This window comes from Selaginella moellendorffii, unplaced genomic scaffold (assembly GCF_000143415.4).
Source record: "Selaginella moellendorffii unplaced genomic scaffold, v1.0 SELMOscaffold_32, whole genome shotgun sequence".
Classification (NCBI taxonomy): Eukaryota; Viridiplantae; Streptophyta; class Lycopodiopsida; order Selaginellales; family Selaginellaceae; genus Selaginella; species Selaginella moellendorffii.
The window spans coordinates 560,376-587,090 of record NW_003314293.1 but is presented as its reverse complement, the minus strand read 5'-3'; the positions used below and the strand labels follow the sequence as shown (position 1 = coordinate 587,090).

The 26,715-nt window shown below is 44.1% G+C and overlaps 4 protein-coding genes across 4 annotated transcripts; 2 read left to right on the top strand and 2 right to left on the bottom strand.

The window, feature by feature from the left end:
* The first annotated feature begins 1,031 nt into the window (after positions 1-1,031).
* Positions 1,032-3,975, top strand: LOC112348711. Its single transcript, XM_024681753.1, has 3 exons — positions 1,032-1,236; positions 1,627-3,625; positions 3,677-3,975. The coding sequence occupies exons 1-3, from the start codon at positions 1,032-1,034 to the stop codon at positions 3,735-3,737; spliced, it is 2,265 nt and encodes a 754-aa protein (XP_024537521.1). The 3' UTR covers positions 3,738-3,975.
* A 3,092-nt stretch (positions 3,976-7,067) lies between these two features.
* LOC112348773 lies at positions 7,068-10,057 on the top strand. The gene is made up of 3 exons (XM_024681974.1): positions 7,068-7,365; positions 7,682-9,680; positions 9,732-10,057. The coding sequence occupies exons 1-3, from the start codon at positions 7,170-7,172 to the stop codon at positions 9,931-9,933; spliced, it is 2,397 nt and encodes a 798-aa protein (XP_024537742.1). The 5' UTR covers positions 7,068-7,169; the 3' UTR covers positions 9,934-10,057.
* A 12,321-nt stretch (positions 10,058-22,378) lies between these two features.
* Positions 22,379-24,827, bottom strand: LOC112348710 (pentatricopeptide repeat-containing protein At4g02750-like). Its single transcript, XM_024681752.1, has 2 exons — positions 22,809-24,827; positions 22,379-22,699 (listed from the first exon to the last, which is right to left on the bottom strand). Exons 1-2 carry the CDS (start codon positions 24,825-24,827, stop codon positions 22,379-22,381), a joined length of 2,340 nt encoding a protein of 779 aa, XP_024537520.1.
* Positions 24,828-25,507: 680 nt separating this feature from the next.
* LOC9649950 (early light-induced protein 1, chloroplastic) lies at positions 25,508-26,629 on the bottom strand. The gene is made up of 3 exons (XM_002976786.2): positions 26,330-26,629; positions 26,152-26,259; positions 25,508-25,930 (listed from the first exon to the last, which is right to left on the bottom strand). The coding sequence occupies exons 1-3, from the start codon at positions 26,465-26,467 to the stop codon at positions 25,583-25,585; spliced, it is 594 nt and encodes a 197-aa protein (XP_002976832.1). The 5' UTR covers positions 26,468-26,629; the 3' UTR covers positions 25,508-25,582.
* Positions 26,630-26,715: the final 86 nt, after the last annotated feature.

The window sequence follows — 26,715 nt, the reverse complement described above, 5'->3', positions numbered from 1 at the left end:
AAGGCAGGTCCACCAACGTGTAACCTAGCCTTTAAGCACCACCTCCACAAAGATCAATGCCTCCTTATTTGGCAATCCTTGAACCTAGATCAATTTCAAAGTCTTATGCAGCTAGGTGAGCACTTCATCCATAGAGACATCAGTACCATCAAACTTAGGAATCTGAACTTAATTTATAACACAACTCTTGCCACCTCAAGAATTCTGATGCACTCACACATGTTGCTAAAGATCCATGCATATCAACCTCAAGGGTTTGGATATTGTTGTTGAGGGCTTACAATTTTAGCACCACCTCATCTATTGTCCAAGCCTCCACAAACAACTGATTAGTAGCTTCCTCCCTAGAATCTATAACTGCAGATTCTTGAACTCTACCCTCTGATATCAATTGTTAAAACCTAAGAAAGAATTACCATGCTAATGCAGAACAGATCACCACTTAGCCACCCCCAAGCCCTTTGCACCATTGCTCACAATTGGTGAGCACACCCCTTCCACAGCAGTGTCTAAAAGCCTTTGATTAGTCACGAACTAATCTATTTGGTCATACTTTAATAAGCATGTGACTATAAAATAATATGTTTGAAAGTAAAATTCCAAGACCTCTTTATGAGAGTATAAAAAAAACTTATTTTTGTATTTAGTTACCATAACCATTAGATAAATATAAAATAAAGTATGGATAAAAGTATTCAAAGTATTCAGAAACTAATTGATATAGCAACTATTTTGATTCATTTTACAAGCTACAAATTTAAATGGACTGGTTAATATAAAACCTCAAATTGATAAAAATCTTCAATTTATGATAGATTATGTAAAATCTATTCATCTGGAACTCAACACTTTCCTTCAAAGCTTTTAACATTTAATTCTGATCTACTGTTTTAAATTAATCTAAAAGATATTTCAAATTAGTTAAAATATTATGATTATTTACTAACTATTTTCTTAATTTAATGGTGTAGTAGTTAACTTTCCTTAACGATGTAGGTACCTCTAACCCATCATACCCTAACCTAAGAAGGATGGGGTCGTTGGATGTTGACTCTCCGCTTCAGGAGATTGAGCGTTCCATCCGGGCTGTGTGCACTAAAATCGAAGAGTTGGAAGAACAGCTGAAGAGCGAGCAAAATCCTGAAGAGAAAAAGTATCTGCGGGAGGAGAAGCGGCAACTGCGGAAGAGGGAGGAGCAGCTGCGGGAGGAGGTGCTTGTCCTGCTCAAATCTAAAGGTAAGTCTTTTTTGATACATTATTCACTCTCAGCCTGAGCATCTACTAGCCTTGCCCCAGTCATGTACAGATCTGCCGTAAAAGCCCCAACTGCCAGGCATTGTTTTGTTGCACTGTCCAGTTATGTCGCAAAGGCCAGTTCTTTAGTTGCAAAAGCGTTGCAATCCCAACAGCCCCTCATTTTAAACTCGAGGTTGCACTTCCATTCTTTTGCATTTTACTCCTTGTTTGTGTTCTTTGTTTCTGATTTTCCCCATCCAAAGCTTGCGCCATTGATCGCCACAGCTCGAAACCAAGGAGACTGTTTTGGAAGACATTGCTTTACCTCCATGCATGTTCTGCCATTTTTTTTTTCCTTCTGTTCTAAGCTTGTGCTTTGTCTTTATGCAGCTCAAAAAGTTCCAACTCCTGGTGAAGTATTAATCGAGGCTCTCCCCCGCGTAGACGCTTTTATCCAAAAGGCCCGGGAGTCTATTAAGCAGCTTGGAGCTGTGCCCACAGTGAACGGGAAGCCCAGCCTACTTATAGCGGGCTTGGGAACAAGCTTTCTGACACAGTCTGGTGATCTGGGCAACATGCTAGACAGTAAAGGTCCCGTGGTTTCTGTGGTGGGCACATCGGGTTCAGGGAAAACAAGGACGTTGCTGGAGCTTCTCTGTTCGAGAATTGGGCTTTACTTCGTAGCTGACACGCAGGGTAACTTTGGGTTTGAGGACTTGAGATTATTGTGCAGCTTGGTTCTGGAAGGCGTGGCGTATGACGTTCGAGCTGCTCTAGCTCAGTCGGTAGTACGAGCTTCAGTTTTGGCTCGGTTATTTCTACTTAAGCGTTGTCTTGAGCTGAAGTTCTCGGCACGGGAATGGTTGCTACTCCAGCTTCTGGGAAGTCATTTTGTGCAGGTGGATATTTGCAAGTATTTAACGGGGTCTTTGCTCGTCAAGTTGGAAGCTCTAGGTGTAGTGACAAGGCAGGACGCCTTAGAGGAAGAGATCAATGAGCAGTGGCAGCAGGTTATAGGGATGGGTACTGATGTAGTCGTCGTGTTGGATGAAGCGCAGGCGCTCTTCGAGTTGCACAAAGATCAGTTTAAGCCTTTCGGCAGAGGGACTGGGATGAGGAGTTCGTTCCATCAAGTGTATGAGGCACTTAGCCGGCCTTCCAGAGGTGTGACTGCCAAGCTGCTGGTCTCGGCTACTTGTTTGGCCATACATAAGGAAATGGAGGTTTTCTCGCCGGCAATTGCCAAACCGCTGCTACGGGGTCCTGCTTTCTATTCTTTCGGCAAGTTTCGAGACACGGGCGACATGTACAAGTACATGAAGAATTTTGTCGCTGTCGACGACACTGTTGATGAAGAGTTGCTCCAGAGCTTCGTAGGGAGATACAGACCACTGGCTCGGGTTCTTGAGGATTTTCTGGAAAAGCAGTGCTCGCTCAATAAATCGCTTAAGCGTGTCCGATCAATGCTCACGAAGGAGGACTCGGAGGGATCTTACGTCATGGTTTTGAAGCGCATCCAGATCCAGCCGCGGATTCACGGCGTGGAGCTGATCGGCTTGTGCCGGATGATATCCCTGACAAGCCAATATGTTGGAAAGTACTACTGCACCAGGAAAGAGGAAGTCGAGCTGATTCACCATGGGCTAGCTTATTTGGATGCTGTTGATGTGGATAAGGGAGAGTTCGGGCTGGAAGGAACGATCGAGGAACCACTCGTGTTGGAAGCGCTTGAGTACTATTTCCGTGAGCACAACGCCCTTCTTCACATACTGAATCGTCTCAATTCACAATCGGCGGGATTCAACCTCGAGATAGCTGCAGCAGATGCTCTTTGCAGTTTTCTTTCGGCTGGCAAGTTCAGTAATCATCCTATCTTTGAGGGCGCAACTGCTTTACCAGACATCTTCTGCCAGCAGCTGAGGTTGTGGTCAGCAGACAACCTTCGACTGGTGTGTAGTACCAAGGGAATGACAAGCTATCTCGCTGGTGGGATGGGAACAGCAAAGGTTCTCAACCCGGAATTCCTAGCAGGTCCAGATCTGGTGATCCCACTGAAGACGGAAGACAACAAGGAGCTGATCCTCTTTGCACAGTTCAGGCTCGTGAACTTTCTTGACAAGAAGAAGTTCGAGCAGGGGGTGTCGACGACGAATCCCGAGTTCATATTCAGGTCTCGCAAGGCAGCGAAACTGAGGGCAGAGTTCAAGGAGGAGGTTGGTAACCGCTGGTGGAAGAATGGCATTATCAGGTTGATGGTAGTGTATCCAGCAGTCTTCAAGAGGGAGCGTATGCCTCCTGCTGTTGAGGTGATTCCTGCTGCAGGCGGTGTTGGTCCCCAGCTCAAGATCATCATTCATGCTGGCAATGCAAAACAATTGTTTTCTCAGGAGTAAGTGGTCTTCATCTGTGTACTGTGATCGTTGCTAACTTGTTTTGACAGTTTGGTAAACTTTCTAGACGTGTACAAGGGATTCAAAGTTGGAGAGCCCGAGTGCAGTTGATAAAGCGCTGGCATTGGACTTGCATCGCTCGTTCAAGGACAGGCCTAGGAGGAAAAGAGATTTCGATGTAGCCTTTACTGAACCGGAAGACTACTGGGGTGATGAGGAAGGAATGGAGTTGGATGTATAAACTGGCAACTGTAAACAGGTAATCTGACGGAACTAACGAGCAACTTGATTTTTTCTTAAGCCTAGTGTCTTTAAATGCACAGAAGATTAACGTGTAGTTAAACCTTTTGTAACCAACCGAAAGATTTTCCAAATCTTTTTCTGTTGGAGCAATTTCTAATGGATTCTATCACCGGCGAAGAAAATCAGTTTCTTTTTTGCTGAGAAGACACGGGAGGGAGGAGAAGCTTGAGATTCTTAACCTCACCAGGTTGGTTCTTGTTTTCTTGTTCTCAATCTTTTCTTTCTAGGTCTTAGCATGGAAAGCATTTCGAAAACGCAAATCAAGTTTGCCAACAAAATAAAGGAGTTCAATCAAGATATAAGCTTGCTAACTTAGCTGGCAAAATAGAGTTAATGACGCTGCTATGGGCTGCATCCTCAACATCAACTGGCGCCACTTTGCAGGGGCAAGGTAGAGGAGGGCCCAAGCAATGGCAGGCTTGGACGCATGGGTCGACACAACTCGGAAGAAGTATTGGACATGACCATATTCATAGAAGAAATCGAACAAAATGGGTTGAGTGCAAGCAAAATGTACAATATTAGTTGCATTCTGGACTGAGCGCATGCGAAGGATGTGAAGTCTTACAGAATCAAGAGCTTGGAATATGAAGAACATGCAACTCATTACTTGGAATGCACTCAAGTCCTCTTTCCTTTTGTTTTGATTCTACTTTAGCAGGTTTTTGTTGAAGTTCTAATTGATCAAAGTCCATTCTGGGAATTTAGAATGATCATGGCAAATGGCACGGTACCATGGGCCATGCTGGATTCCTCCACCCTTGAAAACCAAGACTTGAAAGATCATTGTATTTCAATTGTGATTTTGTGCCAACTTAAATTACAAAGAAAATCCCATAGGACACATAAATCAAAACTAACATGTTGATGCAAAATAGCCATTGTAATCTAGAGCTGTCCAAAAGTCTTGGATTTCAAGTAACATTTGTATAAGGGGTAGACATTCTCATGAAATGACGATTTTAGCTTTATAGTAGAGAGAATGGGTTGGTTGACCCATTCTCTTAAGACATAATTTAGCTCTTTACTTGCGTGTTTGTTTTTGTTTTGTGTTGGGTTTAACCCCAAATGTTAATTAGTGGAATATTCATATCCTCATGTTATGCTATGGTATTGCTAAAATAGCATTAGATTTCATAAAGGTATATTTTGACTTTTACAAGCTTAAATGATATAACATTTGCTGGTAACGATGGATGTATGAGCATTGACAGCCCCTTGCATTGCTTGGCAGACCAGCTCTTGCCGTTCCACACACAACCAAGGGGCGCATAAGGCATTCACTCCAGCATTGGTTCCATTTTATATGTTTGGTCTGTATTAGGATGATAAATACTCTAAAATTATTTCAATGTTATTCATGTTTCAGTTCATTCACTTTTTTCTTGAGTGTATGCTCAAGAATTTAACTATGTCCCTTTATTCAATGGCAACTTAAGTTTTACTTTGTTGCCAAAGGGTTTACATTAGTAAATCATCTAAGGGTAAAAGATGAAAACCATATGTATTACATTTAGTATTAAAAAATACATCTTAGCAAGTACTATCTAATGAGATTGGGCAAATAATCTTGTTGCATATGATAATACTTAATCTCCAATTTGATCCCAACTGTGCTGAGAGCCTTGTGGAGCTTTATCTCCACACTGAGGAGCTGAAGGTGCAATTAAAGACTCTATAGGTGGCAATGATAAAGAAGAGAAAGCAGTGTTTTCCACCACCAGCAATGATATGTTGGAGAAGTTCAAGGATTTCTTGAAGGGAGCTACTCACTCATGTAAGATTGGTTTGCTATTTTCCCCTTCATTTTAACGAACTTTTTTTTTCCTTCTTTCTTTTTTCCAGGAACCAGTGCATCTAAAGTGCTCTAGTTTTTTATTTTCTTGGAGATATGGCATGCAATTGTGCATTTACTGCACTGATCTAAAGGATCCACATGGAACTTTATTCTGGAGCAAGCGTCAAAGCCTCAGCAATCTCAGCCAGTGGGGAACTCCATGAGAAGTAGGTTGAAGGTCTGGATTTCTTTTATCACATCCCAGACTTGTGTGTGATTTTTCCATCCTCTAGGTCCAGACCCTGTTTTCTTGATGGACATGTCATCTCAAATGTAAAATGCTGCATACAAGATAACAGTTGGAAGTCCTACTAAAGCTTCCAAAGACGTGGGCCTTGAGCTCTGCATTTCAATGGAGCCCAAACATGGGTAAAGATAACTCCGTTTGGAGCAGCAGCCAGAGACCCCACCAAGATGATTGGAACTTCCGACTTGTTCAGACTACTGGGCAAACTGACACATCTCTTGATGCTTTAGGACTTCCAACTGTTGTCATGTATGCAGTAGTTGGGATGATACATCCACCTGAAAACTAAGGAAGAAGAGAAAAAACTTTATCGCTCAGATATCATCATTGTTATACATACACAGGTGAGTCGTGACTCTTGAGATCCACCACGTGTCACCACGTGTCTCAGCCGTACAGTGATCTCGGATGTACTACATCCTCACAAGCCCAAACCTAGAGGATGGACATTTCACACAGAAGTCTAGGTCGTGATGAAAATAAATCTGGACCTTCTAGCTACTTTTCATGGCTGGCTGAGATTGCCGTGGCCTTGATGCTTGCTCCAGAATAAACTCTCCATGCGGGTCCTTTAGATCAGCACTGTATATGCACATATAGCTCATAAACACTGGATCCTGGAAAGATGAGTTAAATGAAAGAGAAATAACAAAGCAAAAATGAACCTTATGAGCAACAAGTCAGCTCCCTTCGGGAAAGCATTGAGCCTCTCCAGCTGGTGGTGGTAAACGCTGCTTTCTTTTCCTCGTCATGGCCACCTATGGAATAAATCCTTGTGAGAGCCTATAGCTGCACACTCAGCTCCTCAGTATGGAGATAGAGCTCCACAAGGCTGCGATCAAACCAAAGATTCAAAGCCGCAGAGTGTCCCTGCAAGATGATTTTCACGGCCGAAGCAAATACTTCACGCTGCCAGCTTTCCTCCTGTGGAAGCCGACGAAATACATCACTTGGTTCTTCCTTGCCGACTATGCTCACATCCTGCCCTCAGAGTTGTTCTGGTCTATGAAGGAAGGTGCTAGAGAGCCTGAGGACTTCATCACCCATAGACTATATCCTGCAGTTTGAATTCCCTTAGAGCTCTAGAAGGTTTATGAAAAATAGACATTATGAAAAATAAAAATTATCGTAAACCTAAGCGTCCTTGTCTACAGCTATGGACGCCGACTCTTTGCTTCAGGAGCTTGAGCATTCCATCCGGGCTGTGGGCACTGAAATCGAAGAGTTGACAGAACAACTGAAGAGCGAGAAAGATCCTGAGAAGAAAAGGCATCTGTGGGAGGAGAAGTGGCAACTGCGGAAGAAGGAGGAGCAGCTGCGGGAGAAGGAGCTTGTCCTGCTCAAATCTAATGGTAAGTACATGCTATGCGTGATCTGAGAGATTTGATGCACGCTCCTAGCCTTGCCCTGCAAAAGCCCCAATCATGCCGCAAAAGCCCAAGCCTTGTTTTGTTGCCATCTCGAATCGCAAAAGCCTCTTTGTTGTGCAATCGCTCATTTTAAACTACCCCTTGTTTGTGTTCTTTGTCTCTGCAAAGCTTGCGCCATTGATCCCATAGCTCTAAGTCTGCCACAGCTCAGACATTGCTTTACTTCGTTGCAAAACTCTCTTTTTTTTCTGCCGTTCGTTTTTTATTCCGTTTTAAGCTTGTGCGTTGTCTTGTGCAGCTCAAAAAGTTCCAACTCCTGGTGAAGTATTAATCGAGGCTCTCCCCCGCATAGACGCTTTTATCCAAAAGGCCCGGGAGTCTATTAAGCAGCTTGGAGCTGTGCCCACAGTGAACGGGACGCCCAGCCTACTTTTAGCGGGCTTGGGAACAAGTTTTCTGACGCAGTCTGGTGATCTGGGCAACATGCTAGACAGTAAAGGTCCCGTGGTTTCTGTGGTAGGCACATCGGGTTCAGGGAAAACAAGGACGTTGCTGGAGCTTCTCTGTTCGAGAATTGGGCTTTACTTCGTAGCTGACACGCAGGGTAACTTTGGGTTTGAGGACTTGAGATTATTGTGCAGCTTGGTTCTGGAAGGCGTGGCATATGACGTTCGAGCTGCTCTAGCTCAGTCGGTAGTACGAGCTTCAGTTTTGGCTCGGTTATTTCTACTTAAGCGTTGTCTTGAGCTGAAGTTCTCGGCACGGGAATGGTTGCTACTCCAGCTTCTGGGAAGTCATTTTGTGCAGGTGGATATTTGCAAGTATTTAACGGGGTCTTTGCTCGTCAAGTTGGAAGCTCTAGGTGTAGTGACAAGGCAGGACGCCTTAGAGGAAGAGATCAATGAGCAGTGGCAGCAGGTTATAGGGATGGCTACTGATGTAGTCGTTGTGTTGGATGAAGCGCAGGCGCTCTTCGAGTTGCACAAAGATCAGTTTAAGCCTTTCGGCAGAGGGACTGGGATGAGGAGTTCGTTCCATCAAGTGTATGAGGCACTTCGCCGGCCTTCCAGAGGTGTGACTGCCAAGCTGCTGGTCTCGGCTACTTGTTTGGCCATACATAAGGAAATGGAGGTTTTCTCGCCAGCAATTGCCAAACCGCTGCTACGGGGTCCTGCTTTCTATTCTTTCGGCAAGTTTCGAGACACGGGCGACATGTACAAGTACATGAAGAATTTTGTCGCTGTCGACGACACTGTTGATGAAGAGTTGCTCCAGAGCTTCGTAGGGAGATACAGACCACTGGCTCGGGTTCTTGAGGATTTTCTGGAAAAGCAGTGCTCGCTCAATAAATCGCTTAAGCGTGTCCGATCAATGCTTACGAAGGAGGACTCGGAGGGATCTTACGTCATGGTTTTGAAGCGCATCCAGATCCAGCCGCGGATTCACGGCGTGGAGCTGATCGGCTTGTGCCGGATGATATCCCTGACAAGCCAATATGTTGGAAAGTACTACTGCACCAGGAAAGAGGAAGTCGAGCTGATTCACCATGGGCTAGCTTATTTGGATGCTGTTGATGTGGATAAGGGAGAGTTCGGGCTGGAAGGAACGATCGAGGAACCACTCGTGTTGGAAGCGCTTCAGTACTATTTCCGTGAGGACAACGCCCTTCTTCACATAATGAATCGTCTCAATTCACAATCGGCGGGATTCAACCTCGAGATAGCTGCAGCAGATGCTCTTTGCAGTTTTCTTTCGGCTGGCAAGTTCAGTAATCATCCTATCTTTGAGGGCGCAACTGCTTTACCAGACATCTTCTGCCAGCAGCTGAGGTTGTGGTCAGCAGACAACCTTCGACTGGTGTGTAGTACCAAGGGAATGACAAGCTATCTCGCTGGTGGGATGGGAACAGCAAAGGTTCTCAACCCGGAATTTCTTGCAGGTCCAGATCTGGTGATCCCACTGAAGACGGAAGACAACAAGGAGCTGATCCTCTTTGCACAGTTCAGGCTCGTGAACTTTCTTGACAAGAAGAAGTTCGAGCAGGGCGTGTCGACGACGAATCCCGAGTTCATATTCAGGTCTCGCAAGGCAGCGAAACTGAGGGCAGAGTTCAAGGAGGAGGTTGGTAACCGCTGGTGGAAGAATGGCATTATCAGGTTGATGGTAGTGTATCCAGCAGTCTTCAAGAAGGAGCGTATGCCTCCTGCTGTTGAGGTGATTCCTGCTGCAGGCGGTGTTGGTCCCCAGCTCAAGATCATCATTCATGCTGGCAACGCAAAACAATTGTTTTCTCAGGAGTAAGTGGTCTTCATCTGTGTACTGTGATCGTTGCTAACTTGTTTTGACAGTTTGGTAAACTTTCTAGACGTGTACAAGGGATTCAAAGTTGGAGAGCCCGAGTCCTTGGCATGTGCAGTTGATAAAGCGCTGGCATTGGACTTGCATCGCTCGTTCAAGGACAGGCCTAGGAGGAAAAGAGATTTCGATGTAGCCTTTACTGAACCGGAAGACTACTGGGGTGATGAGAAAGGAATGGAGTTGGATGTATAAACTGGCAACTCTAAACAGGTAATCTGACAGAACTAACGAGCATGTGTCTTTAAATGCTGTACCACAAAGTGGTTAAACTTTTTTAGTAACCAACAGAGTAAATTTAATAAAGGTTTTTCCAAATCTTTTTCTGTTAGAGCAATTTCTAACCGGCGAAGAAAATTAGTTCCTTTTTTGCTGAGAAGACCTCTTCCTAAATACACTCGATAGTTCTTGTTTTCTTGTTCCTTTCTACAAGCACGCATATCAAGCTTGCCAACAAAATAAAGGAGTTCAATCAAGAGATAAACTTGCTAGCTTAGCTGCCTTTGTTATGACACCGCATCCTCAACATCAACCGGTGCCACTTTGCAGGAGCAGAGGAGGGCCCAAGCAATGGCAGGCTCGGACGCATGGGTCGACACAGCTCGGAAGAAGTATCGGACATGACCGTATTAAGGAAATTGTCGTTGCATTCTGGACTGAGCTCACGCAAGTCTCCCTGAATTCCAAGGATGCGAAGTCTTACAAAATCAAGAGCTTGGAATATGAAGAACATGCACTTGGATTGCACTCAGGTATCCTCTTTCCTTTTGTTTTGAATCTACTTTAGCAGGTTTTTGTTGGAGTTCTAATTGATCAAAGTCCATTCTGGGAATTTAGAATGGTCGTGGCAAACGGCACGGTACCATGGGCCACGCTGGATTCCTCCACCCTTGAAACCAAGACTCTGAAGATCATTGTATTTCAATTGTGATTTTGTGCCAGCTTGTTTGAAGCTAATTACAAAGAAAATCCCATGGGACGCATAAATCAAAATCACGCTCGGATTCATATCGAGGATTTCTTCTGCATGATAGTCCCTCAACATGTTGATGCAAAATAGCCATTGTAATCTAGAGCCGTCCAAAAGTCTCGGATTTCAAGTAGCATTAGTGTAAGGGGCAGACGGTCTCGCGAAACGACGATCTCGCTCTAGAACTTGTAAAATGGTTGGGATAATGAATACAGTTTTCCTCCCAGCTTCTAATGTTCTTGAGCGACGAGCGAAAGTCGAGCAAGCACTGCATTATGTTGTTCATGCATGAGTTCTCTCCTGTGTGCTCCAAAGAAAGGAAACATCTACACACACAAGGGCAGCAGAAGGGATGAACGTCTTGCTTTTCTTCGGTGCTTACTGATGGACTGCATTGGCGGTGAACTACCTCCAAGTCCTGCATGTCCTTGATCTGCATAATATGTCTACATTAGAACAAAAAACTTGCAGCACGTTTATTCTATTTACCTCGTGTTTAATAGCACGAAGAAAATCGCCCCAGAAGCTGCAAATGTACGTGACATTGAAAAACTGTGACAAAATGCCCAATTTGATGCCTAGAAAAAGAAAAAGAAAGCCTCAATGAATTTGTTAGAAAGCACCTAAAACGTTGAAGAGCTCGGAGTTTATCCGTCTGCTGCTCCAAAGAACTCGAAGAACTCAATCGACGCATGGAGCGCTCCGCTGCCTGAAATTATTTTAAAAATAATGAAACGTCGGCCATGCCTACAAGTAAAGATGAGATACTTAATGCTCGATCGGTCGAGAAACCCGATTCAAGAGGAACCTCGTTTGCAAAAAGACTGTCCTGTGTGTGCGGTTGAAGCAAGAAACTCAAATCCCCTCACAACTGGCAGTTTCCTGCTCGGAGCTACCGGTATCACTGTCTTGATTGCCATTGCTGTCCTCACCAAGTCGCGGAGAGTCCACTTCAGCAGATAAGAGAGGAAATTTCAAATGCACATTTTACTGATAAAAACACAAAAGTCTCACATTGTTTCTGGCTCTGATTCCAAGTCCTCTGAAGCTATTTTTGATTCTTCCTCCTGTATAAACAACTTAGCATTAGAATAAAGAGAAAACTATAGACAATTACCGCGGCTGCCAATGCGTGCACGAGCATGGCTGCCAGGGAAGTGTTGCGGGATACTTCAAACAGGCTGATGACAATGATCAGAAGCAGCCGGTTTGCGAGGATATTGAGACTGGACGTACGAAGCCGAAAAATATATCCATCTTCAGGCTTGCGCCTTGAGCTCTGCGTTTCAAGGCTCCATGCCGAGTGACGAGACAGACATGGAAGGGCAGGTCTCTTGTTTCTTATCTGTGAGGAAATCTTCGAAGAGAGGGATTGCGAGAGGGATATTTCCAAGAAGGTTGCTCTTGGATCGCCTTTGACAAGAAAGGCCTCAGGCGATTTTTCAGGCAGAGGCAGCATCGAGCGGAGACGATTGCAGAGAACTACCGGAAAGTCTTTCGGTGACAAGAATCCCACAAAACTGGTAAGGCGTCTTTAGTTTTGCAAAGTTCTCTTGTTTCATACAGGAGGAAGAATGGACAACAGCTTCAGAGGACTCGGAAGCAGAGCCTGAAACAACGTGAGTCTTTGTGGTTTTATATCAGTTAACTGTGCATTGAGAACTACTGATGAAACGGCCACTTCTGCTGAACTGGACTCTCCAGAGACTTTGCGAGGACATACTAGTGCTAGCTTTGAGCAGGGAACTGCAAGTTGTGATGAGAGCTTTTTACAACCACACAAGCAGAACTCTCTTTTGGCAAACGAAGTTTTCCTGAATCGGGTCCCTCAGCCGATCGAGCATCAAGCATCTCATCCTTGTTTACGGCATAAGATGCTGGACTGCCAGGAAATCCATTTTATGCTTGCGGCAAAGGGAATATCACTGAGTACATCTCCATGCTGCTTACAAATACCCCTGATGGCTAGGATATAAGAGCTATCAATCAATCAATTATTGTTTCAACGGTTGAAACAATGGCACAGAGTTATTCACGTAAGCTCAAAATGAAACATTCTTATAATAATTTGCTATCAACGTGATTTGATGTAAAAATATTTTAACTTTCTCTCTTTTTTTTCGATGTTCTGAAGAAATGGTTTTTGCTTAGATGTCTCCTCCGGCCTTTGGACACTGATGGCAGAGTGGACGGAGATTGAGCACGCCTGGCATAGTTTTGTTGTAACGAAACAAGAGAGTTATGTTGATCATGATGTATGAAAGTATGTGAAACGTTTTGCTACATTTGTTTTGTGGTCAAAGAGCTGCCGGATCGAGCGAAAATCGTCATGAGCAGCGAAGACGAATTCCAGAAACTACAGAGGCTCACCTTGATGTGTGGTTTTGTCCTTTTTTTGTCCTACCAGGACACAGAACTCATGACAGTCATCATCGAATGCTGCCTCCAAGAGAAAGTTTTCAACAAGTATACTTCTACTGTGCCACCATGACATGATCCACAGATTCAACTTACAGGTCCGCGACTAAGTGGACCACCAATGACTAAAGGTCTTTACAGTTTTAACTTGACAGCACCCAAAGTAGTGGATTCCATGACTGAAAATGGTCGATGATTCATGTCTCCTCAGTAGACAAGATTGAGCACATCTTTGTGGCGACAAAACAAGAGAGCGTCCCCAGAGTTTTGTATGCTCGAGCGAGCCAAAGCCATCAAAGTAAGTTTGCTCGCGTTTGTTTTTGTTAGATGTTTAAAGGGAACGAGGCCGGATAAACGGGATTGTTTATGAGGAGCTGGGGAATAATTTCTTCAAAAAGAAGAAACTAAGAAGAACGAGCTTCTTTTTTTCCTTAAATCACTAAAAAAAAAAGAAGGGCATCCCTTTTACAGTACTATAAGGTTGCTTCTCGCCACTCTTCTACGTGTGATGAAGAAACGGAGAAAAGAAGTGCCTGTGTTGCTGCAAGACGACATTTTGGAGACGGTTCTCAGCTATGTGGACCTGGCCACACTAGTGACCGCATGCTCCGCCGTTTGCAAGTTATGGAACGCCATCATCGGCGATCCATCCTTTGGTTGCCGCTGGTGCCAAAACAGTGGCTTATGACTAGCTCCGTCCCCCACGGCGAGCGTTGCCACGCCTGGGATCCCAACAGCTGGAGTTTCCGTTGCCCCACAAAACGGAAGAATTTCCTCGCGCTCAAGTCGTTGCTTCCGCGGGTGGCCTGGTATGCGTCTTCACGCCGCACAGGGATGGTTGATCCTGCTGATGATGTGTTTCAGCTGGTGGTGGGGAATCCAGGGACCCAAGAGTGGAGCGAACTACCACCGCTGCATTGGGAGGACAGAGAAAGATACAGTTTAGCGGGAGTGATCGACTTTGCCATGTTCGTCAACAAGAATGGCTTCAAAGTCGGTCTGCACTACACCGCTGTCGACTTCTCAGGCCACTGGTGCTGCATCTACGACTCGGCAATGCGCTCGTGGTCTAGCTCCCGTTCTCGCCAGCCTACGTCAAAATGAAGGCGCAGCGGCTTTCAGATTACAGCGTGGACGTGGCACCCCCTGCTGTATTCCCAGGCTTGGACGATTACTTCTACGATCCCACCATCCTGGGATTTTACGACTTCGGCCGTGCCAGGTGGAGCACTGGGGAAGTTGTGCGCAGCCTGAGGATTACAACGGGCCTGGAAGACAAGGTTGACCCGGATGGAGAGATCCTGCGCTGCGTTTTGCCACTCCTGGGACTGTGCACCGCAAGGCTGAGTACAATGGCCAGCGATACTTGGCAAGTGGCTGGGTGTATGTGGGAGGCTACCGCGAGGCAGGGGAGTCCGGAGTTGATGGCTATGGCGTGTGGAAGGTTGACGGTAAGGGTAGCTTGGTTGCCGTCTCTGCAAAGGCCCATAAAGCGATGCTTGATGAAGTGTACGCTGGGCAGCGCTCTGTTGGAAATGGTTTTCCGTTGTTCTGTTCATGCAGAGGCCTATCTGGTGATCTTTTCAGAGACAGGGCTCATGTTTGTTTATGACTTGAGCACAGGGGATTGGGGCGAAGTAGGGGGGCACGTAGATGAATATTCAAAAGCAGTGATTTTTCGCCCGTCCCTCAGGACACCTAGATGATCCACTCAACAAGAAAGGAGGATGAACACCACATAAACAGGTATGATGAGTTTAGGCTTCCTGGGCTGGCAGGAACAGAGCATTGGCAAAGTCTATGTATTATTCAAGCCTTAAACACATTTTGCGATTCTATTTACATGAAAGATTGCTTCCCCCCAGAGCATTGCTACTCAACAGCAGATAAATATTCATGATCATAGAGAAGCTACTGCCTACTGAATGGGATGAAGCTTTGCTCTTCAAACCAGTGAATGCCACTCTAATCTCATGTGTTTGAGATGAGTGTTGTGAGAAGTGTATATAATTTTTTTTCTTTTGCTTTTGACAAGTGTGGTTTTGGTAGGCGTTAGATTGATTTTAATCTGGACCTCTCACTTTTGTATATAAATTAGGGTTTTTGGGGTAATTGATATTCACATTTTCTGTATTCCTTTTCCATATTCCATGCACTCACATTAATGGAATTAAAGAGCACTTTTGATTGTTTGTGAAGAGTGTTTGGATTTGGGATATTGGTTTAAATTTAACTTTTGCATCGTCTAAATCTAGTGTTTTCCATTTCCTTTCTTTTGTTTTTTCCTTTTAGGATTCTAGTTTAGATTTAGCTTTTTGCATTGTCTAGATCTCTTTTTCCTTTTAGGTTTTTTTTTTTATTTCTCTTCTTTTGCTCTTTCCTTTTAATTGGTAGATTAGCAATCTCTTCCTTTTTTGACTCTAGAATAATAGTTAGTACAATTGTTTGATGTTATGCAATTGCAATTGAACAACCAAACTCAGTTGATGGATGGCATATGGTACAATTCCTCCTGCTCTTGCTACCAATCCTCGCGTTTGGCTGGAGTTCTTTCACGGGAATCTTGAGTTTCCCACGTGTCTTCAAGGGACGGCGTTGCAATGGTACAATGGTTTGAGCACAGCCACTCATGGGGATTAGAGTGTTTTCCTAGATGTCTTCAAACATGCATTTAGACATGTTGACAATTGTGATCATTTGTTTTCGAAGCCTTTTACTTCGTGTGGAGCCAAATATGTCAGAGTGGATCAAGCTAGGAATGTTATGGCCAACACTTCATCAAGATCTTGTCGGACTTGTGTATGCACTTGCTTTAGCTACCCTTGATGATGCTCTTCGCTTGGCACAACGTTATGAGACGTCGCCTCTTCCACTTCTCGCTACACGTCTGTAAGCTCCTAAGATGCTCTTCGCTTGGCATAATGTTATGAGACGTCGCCTCTTCCACTTCTCGCTACACGTCTGTAAGCTCCTGAGTTTGGACTTCCCGGGAGGTCACCCAGCCCAGTACTATTCAAACCCATTAACTCCAACTATCCCAAGACCCTTAACCAATTGGAAAAGGGGGTGCACTCTTATTCATGGGCCCTTTCCCTCTATATTTGAACCCCATGGATTGTCTCTCAAGTCGTTCTCTTTGGTTGCTTACAATCCACCACGCTTCCCTGCAAGTTCACGCCCTCGTGAACAGAAGCTGAGAGCCACAACTCTCCTGAGCCAACCAACAGAGTCGGACCCAAGACTGCTCTGATACCAAATGTAAGCTCCTGAATTTGGACTTCCCGAGAGGTCACCCAGCCCAGTACTATTCAAACCCAAGGATGCTTAACTCCAACTATCCCAAGACCCTTAACCAATTGGAAAAGGGGGTGCACTCTTATTCATGGGCCCTTTCCCTCTATATTTGAACCCCATGGATCGTCTCTCAAGTCATTCTCTTTGGTTGCTTACAACGTCCTTCAGTTCCAGTTCCTATGGGTGATGGTCCTATTTTAATGGAGGTCGATGCTGCTACTACTCGAGTCCAAGGACAAGGGCAAGGCCATGGTAGTGGCTGTGATGTTCGTTACTGGGTGTGTGATGAAGTTGGTCACACTTATCGGTGTTGTCGGCATTTTCTAGATTGGCAGCCACTGTTTCTTGGGTGGAGACCTTGGCATCAACAACGTCTTGTTGGTGTTGCTGCAGTGGAAGGTTTGGACATTGAAATGCATTCGGGAAACAGGGAGCCACGTGAGTAATATAAGAACCTTGCGTGAATAAGTTAGTGATCTCTCCATCTTTTTTTCAGGAATATCATTAAGGGGTTCACTTGGCACCAGTTCATCTAGTGTTTACTTTCTAAACTTGTTTTTATAACAAGCGGTCTCCTATTATTCTCTTTGTGTTTGTGTATACAAGTTTGAGTTTATTTTCTATTGCTCGACCTATTGCCATATATTGCCGTCTACACTTGGATTATACGATAGAGCCAGTTTTTATTCTTTATAGCAATGGCCGTACACTTGCATGTGCATGGGATGAGGCAAATCTAATTGTGTGTGTGGGTGATCTTGAGCTTGGGTTGCAATCATTATGGGTGGTGCCAAGTCAAATTTTTGACTTCATCCTTAGTATGGATTAGTTATAATGCAATCATGCCAAATGTGACTTTCAAGCTTCTCCCCCTTGTCTCATACTTTTCTATATTTCATCCATTCTTCTCATTTCCATACTTCTTCGTCCCTTTGTTTCTACCTTTGCCTCCATTACTTTTGTCCCCCTATTACTTCTTTCTATGTTTCCATCTTATTCTACTCTTCCTTTTTCTTATCCCTCTGACAATCTTTGTGTTACAGTAGTTGACCTTGATCTTGTTGTCTCGATCGCTAGCAGCTTCCTCCTCCTCGATGATGAGACCACCTTGATCGTTGTAGCTTATGAAGGAGTATTCTGATCTATTTGAATTTGACATATCATTTAGGGCCAAGATTGCCACATGTCATTCGATTCCAACTAGAGATGCTCGTCTAATTAAGGTTCATGTTCATTATCAGTCACCCAAAGAGATCAAGATTTTACATGCAAACATCAAGGAGATGTTGAAGAAGGGTGTTATTCGGAAATCGTGGAGTTCTTGGGCATATGAACCTCATCTTATGATGATCCCGGATGTGTACCCTCTTCCTCACACTGTAGATCTTTTGGATCATCTGAGATGAAGTCATTGGTTCACTAAACTAGATTTTGCTTCTGGGTACTAGCAAGTACCAATGGCCGAAAAAGATATTCTTAAGACTGCTTTTCATACATCATTTGGTTTGTACGAGTTCTTAGTGATGCCGTTTGGTTTGAACTATGCTTCAACAACTTTCTAGTGGATGATGGACGAGGTTCTTTGCGATATGTTGGAGATGACTGCTGACTTCATTGATAATGTCTTGATCTACACGGAGGGGATGTGGGAGGAGTATGTTCGTAATATTTGTAAAGTATTAGATTGGCTACGGGATGTTAGTTTAAAGTTGAAGCAGTCTAAGTGCGTATTTGGGTCTAAGGACACGATTTATCTTAGGTATTGTATTTCTCGTGAGGGTTTGCAAGTTGATCCTGACAAACTTGTGGCTATTTTAAAGTTCCTTACTCTGAAGTGTGTGATTGATATGCAACACTTCCTGGGTAAGGTGTAGTATCTTGGTTGTTTTGTGGATCATCTTTTTGATCACACAACACTGTTGCAAGCATTGATGAAGTCATTAACATCATCTTTCATCTGGTCTCTGGATTGTGAGTGGGCATTCGTGGATCTCAAAGAGCTATTAACAACTCCTCCAATTTTGGTATATCCTAACTACACTCGACCTTTTATTTTGCGCATGGATGTTTCTAATATTAGTTTTAGAGGTGTGTTGATACAAGAAAGTTTGAGTATGCCTGGCTAACACCATCCTATTGTGTATATAAACTGTATATTATAACCAGTGGAGGTGAATTACTCCACGACAGAGAAGGAGTGTTTAGCAGCAGTCTGGGGTTTTGAGAAATTTCATGCATATCTACATAGTTCTCAAATGTTACTTGAAGGTGATCATGCTGCCGTTACTTCATTATTAAAGCGAAAGAACCTAGTTGGTCGTATTGCTCGATGGCCTTTGAAGCTTTTAGATATATGATTTTAATGTTGTTTATCGCCTAAGGAGTTCTATGGCTGATGCTAATGCCCTTTCTCAAGCTCCTCTTTCTTTTCCACTCTCTTCTAATGTTTTTGACGAGCTTGTTATTCTAGTATCTATGGATTTTTTAGATGAGGATTCTATACTATCAATGGTTGTTGTATTTGACGTTTAGTGTCCACAAGGTGCAGAGCAAGATCTACCTTCTTTTGATGAGGTTTATGAGGCTCAAAAGATTGAGCCGTGGATTTGAAAGCTTTGAGATGGGTTTAAGAATTTTACATCACTTGCTGATAATTTGCTATTCCGGCATTTATATTCTCAATATCGCCCTTCTTTATTTTGTGGGGATGGATCTTGATCCTTTATGGCTAGTAGTGCCTTTCGTTTTTATTCCACAGTTTCTCCATGCTTACCATAATTCTCCTATTCTAGGCAGGCATATTGGACATCATTGTGTGATCGAAAAGTTGCACAAGTTTTTCTATTGGCTGGAGATGCGATGTAATGTTATCTAATATGTGCATAGCTACATTTGATGCCAAGCTCGTAATACTCCTCGTGCCATGGAAAGATAGTTGGAATCAATTGCAGTTTCCTGTCCGTTTGAGTTGGTGGCATTTGATTTTATAGGACTTTTTCGATGATCAACTGTTAGCAATGAATATGTTATTAATGCTTTTGACCATTTGACTCGTTAAGTGGAAGTTGGTGCTCTTGCTAGCACTTTTGCAATTGTTATTGGATACTTCCTCCTCAATCAAGTGGTGTTCTAGCATTCTTGTCCGAAGTGAATTCTTTCGGATAATGGTTTTACATTTATAGTTTAGGCATTTCATGTTTTGACGTCTCGGTTGGGGATACACCACACTTTCACGAGTGCTTATCATCCACAATCAAACGGTTTGGTGGAATGGCTCGTTCGGATATTCAAAAGAATGATTGGCAAGTATGTGAACTTTTAGCATTCGAATTGGGATGGTTATTTGCCGTCTCTTCAATATGTATATGTCATAGGGGTGCAGAGTTTTGTTAATGCTTCACTATATAAACTTCTATATAATCATGATCCAATATTATCAACGGAGCTAGGTTTACCTTCATGATTGCTACAAGTTACTAATGCTAGGTCGTGGGATTAGTATTTGACGAGCATTTTTCCACTTGTCTGAGTAGAGTCTATTGAAAATTTAGGCCACGTACAAGTGGGACAACAACGGTGCTATAACTCCCATTATCGTCGTATAAAGTGGATGACTTAATATTAGTCTGTTTTCCTTATCTTATGATACGTAGTTTATTTAAAGGGCTCTTTGCTCAATGGAAAGGACCATATCAGGCAAGTTGGACCACAAGTTTATGAGGTTTGGCATGATGTCCAACAGGCAGATCCTCTAGAAATTGTGCATATGCAGCAGTTAAAATGTTTCATATAAAGGGATCAGGAACAATTGATACCACCTACAGATCCACTAATGCCTCCTCTTGATGTTCTTCTAGATCCCGGCCCATTTACAAGAGAACCTTGATAATCTTCTATTATTCCAAGAGGAAGGGATGATGTGAGGTCCAAATGTATAACTACAATGTCATATATTAATATTAGTATAGTGGGATTTTAGTAACCGTCGAATTCGTTTCAATCTAGACCACTTGTTCTTATATATAAACTAAGGTTTTTACGTTAATTGATATGCATATTTTTTGTATTCCTGTTCCATATTTCATGCACTCATACTGGACAAGTTTAATTTTGATTTCAAATCTATAACACTAAAATTGGGAAATATTTCCTAAAATTAGGAAATTGGGAAATATCTGAAGATCTCACACTGCTCATCCGTGGAGCGATCAAACACACACTGCAGTGTGTTCTAGTGTAAGCTCATTCCTTTAGAATCTAGTATAATTTGTGATCTTAGGTGTCAACATGGACTTGGCTCTGCGATCGCAGACTTGCGCTCCCTCACTGTGGCCTTTGCCTTGGAAGCCGCCAATAAGACTGGTCACAACATCGCCACTTTCTGGCGGCTCTAGTCCAGCGCCAGTGCTTTGGCCAAGCTACTCTCGTGTTTCGCTTGAGCGGGGTGGCACAGGGACCAGCTCGATCAGTAGGAAAGCTGGCAGCACTTGTCCAGGGACCCCTGAATCAGGTGTTTGCTTCCGCTGTGACCATCTTGCAGGGACACTCTGCGGCTTTGAATCTCCGGTTTGATCGCAACAGTGCTCAGGGCCTTGTGGAGCTTTATCTCCACTGAGGAGCTGAGGGTGTAGCTACAGGCTCTTACGGGGATCTGTTCCATAAAGAGAAAGCAGCGTTCACCACAGGCAATGATATGCTGGAGAAGTTCAAGGATTTCCTGAAGGGAGCTGACTTACTCTCACTCGTCTCGACAACTTGTTGCTTGGAAGGTTGGTTTGCTATTTTCTCTTTCATTTTAACAAGCTTTTTTCTTTCTTCTTTCCAGGAACCCGATCTGGTGCATCTCCGATATATGAGCCGACTCCGTTTGCACCAGAGACCCCACAAAGACGATCAGAACTTCCGGCTTGTTCAGCAGCCTGTGTCTATAGTTTTTTCCAATGTTAACTTGTTTATACAGGAGGAAGATTCAACAACAACTTGAGAGGACTCGGAATCAGAGCCAGAAACAATATGAGTCTTTGTGGTTTTTATCAGTAAAATGTGCATTTGAAAAGTTTTCTCTTAAACAAGGCCACTTCCGCTGAAGTGGACTCTTCGCGACAGCAATGACAACCACGACAGTGATATGGTGCTAGCTCCGAGCAGGAAACTGTCAGTTAAGCATCTCATCTTTACTTGTACGCATGGCCGACGTTTCATTTTAAAAAAGTAATTTCGGGCAGTGGGGCGCTCTATGCGTCGATTGAGTTCTTCGGAGCAGCGGACAGATAAACTCCGAGCTCTTCAACTTCTTAGGTGCTTTATAACAACTTTCTTCGCTAATTCATTGAGGATTTCAAATCGGCCATTTTGTCACAGTTTTTCAATGTCACGTACATTCACAGCTGCGCGATTTTCTTCGTGTTATCAAACACGAGGTAAATAGAATAAACGTGCTGCAAGTTTTTTCTCCTAATGCAGACATATGATGCAGAAGGGCTTGGAGGTAGTTCGCCACAAATGCAATTCGCACGCCTCCTCTTGAAGTTCTTCACTATCCAACCTTGAGCTACTTCAAAAAGCTTCCTGCCGCTCGAGCCCTTACGGTACGTGAGCTTACCTTTTGACCTACATTGATTACGTTGGTAAAGACAGCTTGCGTTGCACTGAAGAAAAGCGATACTTTTATGCATTCTGGTGTGTAGATGTTTTCTTTTTTTGGAGCATACAGGAGTGAAGTCATGCATGAACAACATAATGCAGTGCTTGCTCCACTTTTTTAGATGTTGGGAGGATGGCATCCACAATATTCAAGGGTAGGGAGTTTCGTTCTATCCCTTTTGAGTTATATTCTCATTATTCCTACAATTTTACGGGTTCTCGAGCTGAGATTTCATGTTCATGGCTTTGTGGGAGTTCATTTTCAGAGCAGGCACGATATCACGCTCAATTATTCAAGGGAAAAGTTGGCGGACTTTATCGGTGGCGCCGTGCTGCCACGACCATTTCTACGTTTCCAGTCATGAATGCCTCTATTCCCGCCAGGTACTCCATAACACCATTCGTGCCTCTGAGGCCTTCTTCGGACGACAGTATCTCCCCCTTTTTATGCTTAAACTCCTCTTTTAGCTCCTGGATCATGCTTATCGCCTTTCCGATTGCATGGTTGATCCTCAAGTTTAAGCCACGCCAGGAACGGAGACCCATTCTTTTTTGAAGGAGAACAAGTCGTTGACAATCATACTCAGCCTTTTGAAGCAACGGGTGATCCAGCATCTCCTGCTCCAGCTTCAAGCCCTGCATGAAATCGATCACAACAAACAAAGCGGTTCAGAGACTTCTCTCAGCGAGTATATTTCTCCCTTGCGATCCTTCATTAACGTCAAAGCTCTGAGTAGATGTTTGCCACTGACACGTAAAACGCTGCTTTTTTCTCGTCTTTCTCAATTGCATGCCTTGCCACACTCAAGCCAGCATGACCATGCGCTTGACGCCCGCAAGCTGAAAGAAAGCACATCCAATCCACTCCATCAGCAACAAAAGGCATGCTCTCAATTAGCTCCATTGCCACATCCAAATGCCGAGCTCTTGAAAGGATATCAACCATGCAGCAATAGTGCTGCTTCGAAGGTTGGATTCCATAGTCGAAAACCATGCTTCTAAAGTTTTGGATCCCCTGGTTAACTTTGCCATCTTGGCTGCTGGCAATGAGGACCATGGCAAAGCAAGCCTCGTCCGGAAGGATTGTCGATTGCATCTCATTGAAAAGCTTCTTTACCATTGCTGGTTGTCCACTTTCCACAAAACCAGCTAGAATGGTATTCCACGAGATGATATTGCGGCTGGGCATGGAGTGAAAGATTCTCTTGGCATCTGAAAGATGTCCGTTCTGAGTATAACTTGCCAGGATTGCATTCCAAGTAGCTTCGTCTCTCTGGGGCATATTGTCAAAGACAACGAGTGCTTGATCTAGATAGCCATGCTGGGCATATGCCGAAAGCATCGTGTTAGTTGATACCATGTTCCATTCTGGAAAGCTCTCATAGAATCTCTTGGCTTCGACAATGTGTCCATTTTGAGCATATGCCGAGAGCATTGAAGCCATTGCAATGAGATCCCTTTGGCCCATTTGGTCATAAACATGCTTTGCTTCTTCCAAAAGACCATTTTGAGCAAATGCGGTGAGCATAGACGTCCAGGACGTGACTGTGTGTTGAGGCATTACAGCGTAGATTCTTCTAGCATCTTGGATATTCCCTGATTGGGCATATGCAGAGAGGATGGCATTGTAAGAAACTAAGTTCTTCACAGGAATGCGATCAAATGTTTCTCTCGCCTCTTCTAAGAAACCATTCTGCGTATAAGCAACCATCATAGACGTCCAAGAGATGACATCATGTTTTGGCATGCTATCAAAAACATCTTTTGCAGAGTCAATTTCCCCATTTTTAGCAAAAGCCACCATCATAGAGTTGCACGACACGAGATTCAGTTCAGGCATGTCACGAAACATTCGCTTCGCATCTTCGAGATACCCGTTCTGGGCATATGCCGTCAGCATTGCGGTCCACGAGATGGAATCTTGTCCTGGGAACGAATCAAACACACGCTTGGCATCTTCCACATGACCGTATTGTGCCAATGCTGCAAGCAAGGACGTCCATGTCACCAAATCCCTCTCAGGCATGCAACTTTCTACAAAACTAAAAGCTTCATCAAAATCCCCGTTTTGGGCATATGCAAGGATCATTACATTACAAGCAATAAGATTTCTATACGGCATTCTTGAAAAAACATTCTTCGCTTTTTTAATTAATTTGTGTTTAGCATAAGAAGAAAGGACAGATACCCACAAGTTAAAAGAATGCTGTGGCATCTCGTCCAGCAGAATTTCCGCTTCTTCAAAATACCCAGTTTTGGTATATGCAGAAAGCATCGTTGTCCACGAGATAAAGTCTCTCAAAGGCATTTGTAGAAAGGTCTCGGTGGCAACGTCGATTTCCCCGGTCAGTGAGTACAGTGCTAACATAGTGTTCCAAGAAATAATACTTTTATCCGGCATATTTGAAAATACAGACCTAGCACACGCCAGATGCCCAGAACGGGTATATGCAGTTAGCATCGCATTCCATGCGACTAGATTCCACGCCGGCATGGCATCAAAGAGGGATTTAGCGCGATTGAGCTGTCCGGCGCGCGCATAAGCAGAGAGCATGAGCACGAAAGAGAATAGATTCTTGCGTTGCGATTCCTCGAAAGTCTTTGTCGCATCGTCCAGGCTCCCCAATTTTGTGTACATTTCGATCAGCCTGTTGTGGATGAAGACATCGCCCGGGAAGGAGGTTAGAATGCGAGCTTGGATTCTTCTGGCAGCAGGCAAAGAGGTGCAAGTATCGATGAGATCCAGGGATTGCGCTCTCTCCATTTCCCATTTCCAAGCTTACTATTTAGTGATTAAAGTGCATAGTAAGCAGGCATGGGTTCGGCTTTGGCATGGGATTAAGGCGGCGATCTGAAGGCTGCTGTGCCGAGTGGAGCTTTTGATGATCAACCGATCTTGTTCATATTTTGGGACATGAATGCTTTAAGCAGGTTGTAATTAACGCGTTTGTGCCAGCCCCAACCTCAATGCTGCTCTAGGATAAGTGTTCAATCTCAAATATGAGAGGATGTATTATATCATCCACACTACAGGTGGGCTTTCAGACGTTCAAGAACAAAGAAGGTGTTCAATTCATCATTAAAGATCGCAAGGTCTCCACCTGCAACTATAACTCTATTGAGGCATAACTATGCATGTGTGAAATTTTAGACTTGAGGAGGAGTTTTCACACTTCTCCATCTCCAAGTAGAGCTTCCCATCCTCGTATCGCTCCACGACGACTCACCAGTTTATGGTTGTTATGTTCACGGTGGATTTGCTTCACTTGTGGTTCGTGGTCCATATTGATTCATAGGTACGCCATCGTGGACTTCCATAGCACTGAAAAAGTTCACAAGACTAGCTCGAGCAGCAAGGAATATGGACTGTGTTGAAGTATTCCTTGATTTGATTTGGTAGACTGGCAGACTTGGTTGATCCATACTTTATACAGAAGCCAGGTCTTGAATAAAATTTCCTCTCATTTAATCATGTGATATCTGTGAGAGCTCATCTCATCTACATAGCGAAGAGGTTTCTTATATAAGGGGGCTTCCTTTGACAAACTCCGTGATGCCCAAGGCCACAAGTCCAAGCATGGCCGCTCTACCGTTCCATCTCTCAGCTTTGGAAGTGAAGACTCCTCCAATGCCACCAGAAGCTTTCTCGATACTCACTCCTTGGAAGAGGGGCACCAACGAAGCCAGCGTGAAGAGCAAGGCTGCTCCAACGAAATAGCTGCTTCCACCATTGTCGAGTTGGCCAAGCAAGCCCCTCCCGGAAGCAAGCTCAACACCGAGGGCGGCGGTGAACCCGAGCATGGCCAGTCTTCCATTTACTGCCTCAGGCACTGGTCCAGAGAACGCAAACAGGTCCAAGAAGCTTGTCTGAAAGACAAAACCAACAAGGAATCTTAGCTTTGAGATCTGAAGGGCAAAGCAGATGAATCTATAGAAATGAAGAGGGAAATGATTTATGGATCTGGAGCCTGCAAACCTGAGAGTCGGAGTAGAATGAGAACAAAATGCGGGACAACCAACAAAAGACAAAAGACAACCATGAAGAAGGATTCTAAGCAATGGCCGTTCTAGAGAAGCAGATGTAATACCTCAGGCTTCTTCGGCTGAGGAGGAGTCTGGATTGGAGTCACAGGACTTGCTGCTTCAACCTTCTTCTCAACTGGTGATGTTGCTGCTGCCTGATCTGAATCTCCTTCCTGCGAAAAACAAAAGCAAAAGGCCAGGCTGATGTTTAGAACAAGTGCTCAAAGACTCCTTTGGTCTTACCTTGGTTGCTCTGCACACAAGAGGGTGAATCCTACTGTACGAGACAATGGAACTGGATCCATGCCTGGACAGAACCAGATGCTGCTGCTTCAACACGACTGCAGACGAAGACGATGACGAGAGAAGCGCAGATGCCATCGTTGCGCTTATATCAAATCTACACACTGCCGAAGAAATTTCTCTAGCCGAGAGTGAACAGTAAACAGGGAGATGAATGTGAGCCAAGCAATAAAGCAAGCAAGCAGCTGCCTGAGGTTTCAATGAAGATATCACAAACAAACCCTGAGGAATGACTTCAGGGTGGCTCTTGTATTTCAAATGCTTCTTGGAGGCCGAGGCTGCTCCACGTCGAAGGCATCTCTAGAAGTTTCTCAACACACCTGTTA

Bases quoted from the DNA above. Each gene is read 5' to 3' on its own strand.
- LOC112348711 (XM_024681753.1), top strand. From the start codon at position 1,032: ATGGGGTCGTTGGATGTTGACTCTCCGCTTCAGGAGATTGAGCGTTCC. The intron at 1,237-1,626 runs GTAAGTCTTTTT...GTCTTTATGCAG, and splicing joins TGTCCTGCTCAAATCTAAAG to CTCAAAAAGTTCCAACTCCT. The intron at 3,626-3,676 runs GTAAGTGGTCTT...TTGTTTTGACAG, and splicing joins AAACAATTGTTTTCTCAGGA to TTTGGTAAACTTTCTAGACG.
- LOC112348773 (XM_024681974.1), top strand. From the start codon at position 7,170: ATGGACGCCGACTCTTTGCTTCAGGAGCTTGAGCATTCCATCCGGGCT. The intron at 7,366-7,681 runs GTAAGTACATGC...TGTCTTGTGCAG, and splicing joins TGTCCTGCTCAAATCTAATG to CTCAAAAAGTTCCAACTCCT. The intron at 9,681-9,731 runs GTAAGTGGTCTT...TTGTTTTGACAG, and splicing joins AAACAATTGTTTTCTCAGGA to TTTGGTAAACTTTCTAGACG.
- LOC112348710 (XM_024681752.1), bottom strand. From the start codon at position 24,827: ATGGAGAGAGCGCAATCCCTGGATCTCATCGATACTTGCACCTCTTTG. The intron at 22,700-22,808 runs GCAAACATCTAC...GATTTCATGCAG, and splicing joins CAGCGTTTTACGTGTCAGTG to GGCTTGAAGCTGGAGCAGGA.
- LOC9649950 (XM_002976786.2), bottom strand. From the start codon at position 26,467: ATGGCATCTGCGCTTCTCTCGTCATCGTCTTCGTCTGCAGTCGTGTTG. The intron at 26,260-26,329 runs GTAAGACCAAAG...TGTTTTTCGCAG, and splicing joins TTGTGTGCAGAGCAACCAAG to GAAGGAGATTCAGATCAGGC. The intron at 25,931-26,151 runs GTATTACATCTG...TTTGTCTTTCAG, and splicing joins CTCAGCCGAAGAAGCCTGAG to ACAAGCTTCTTGGACCTGTT.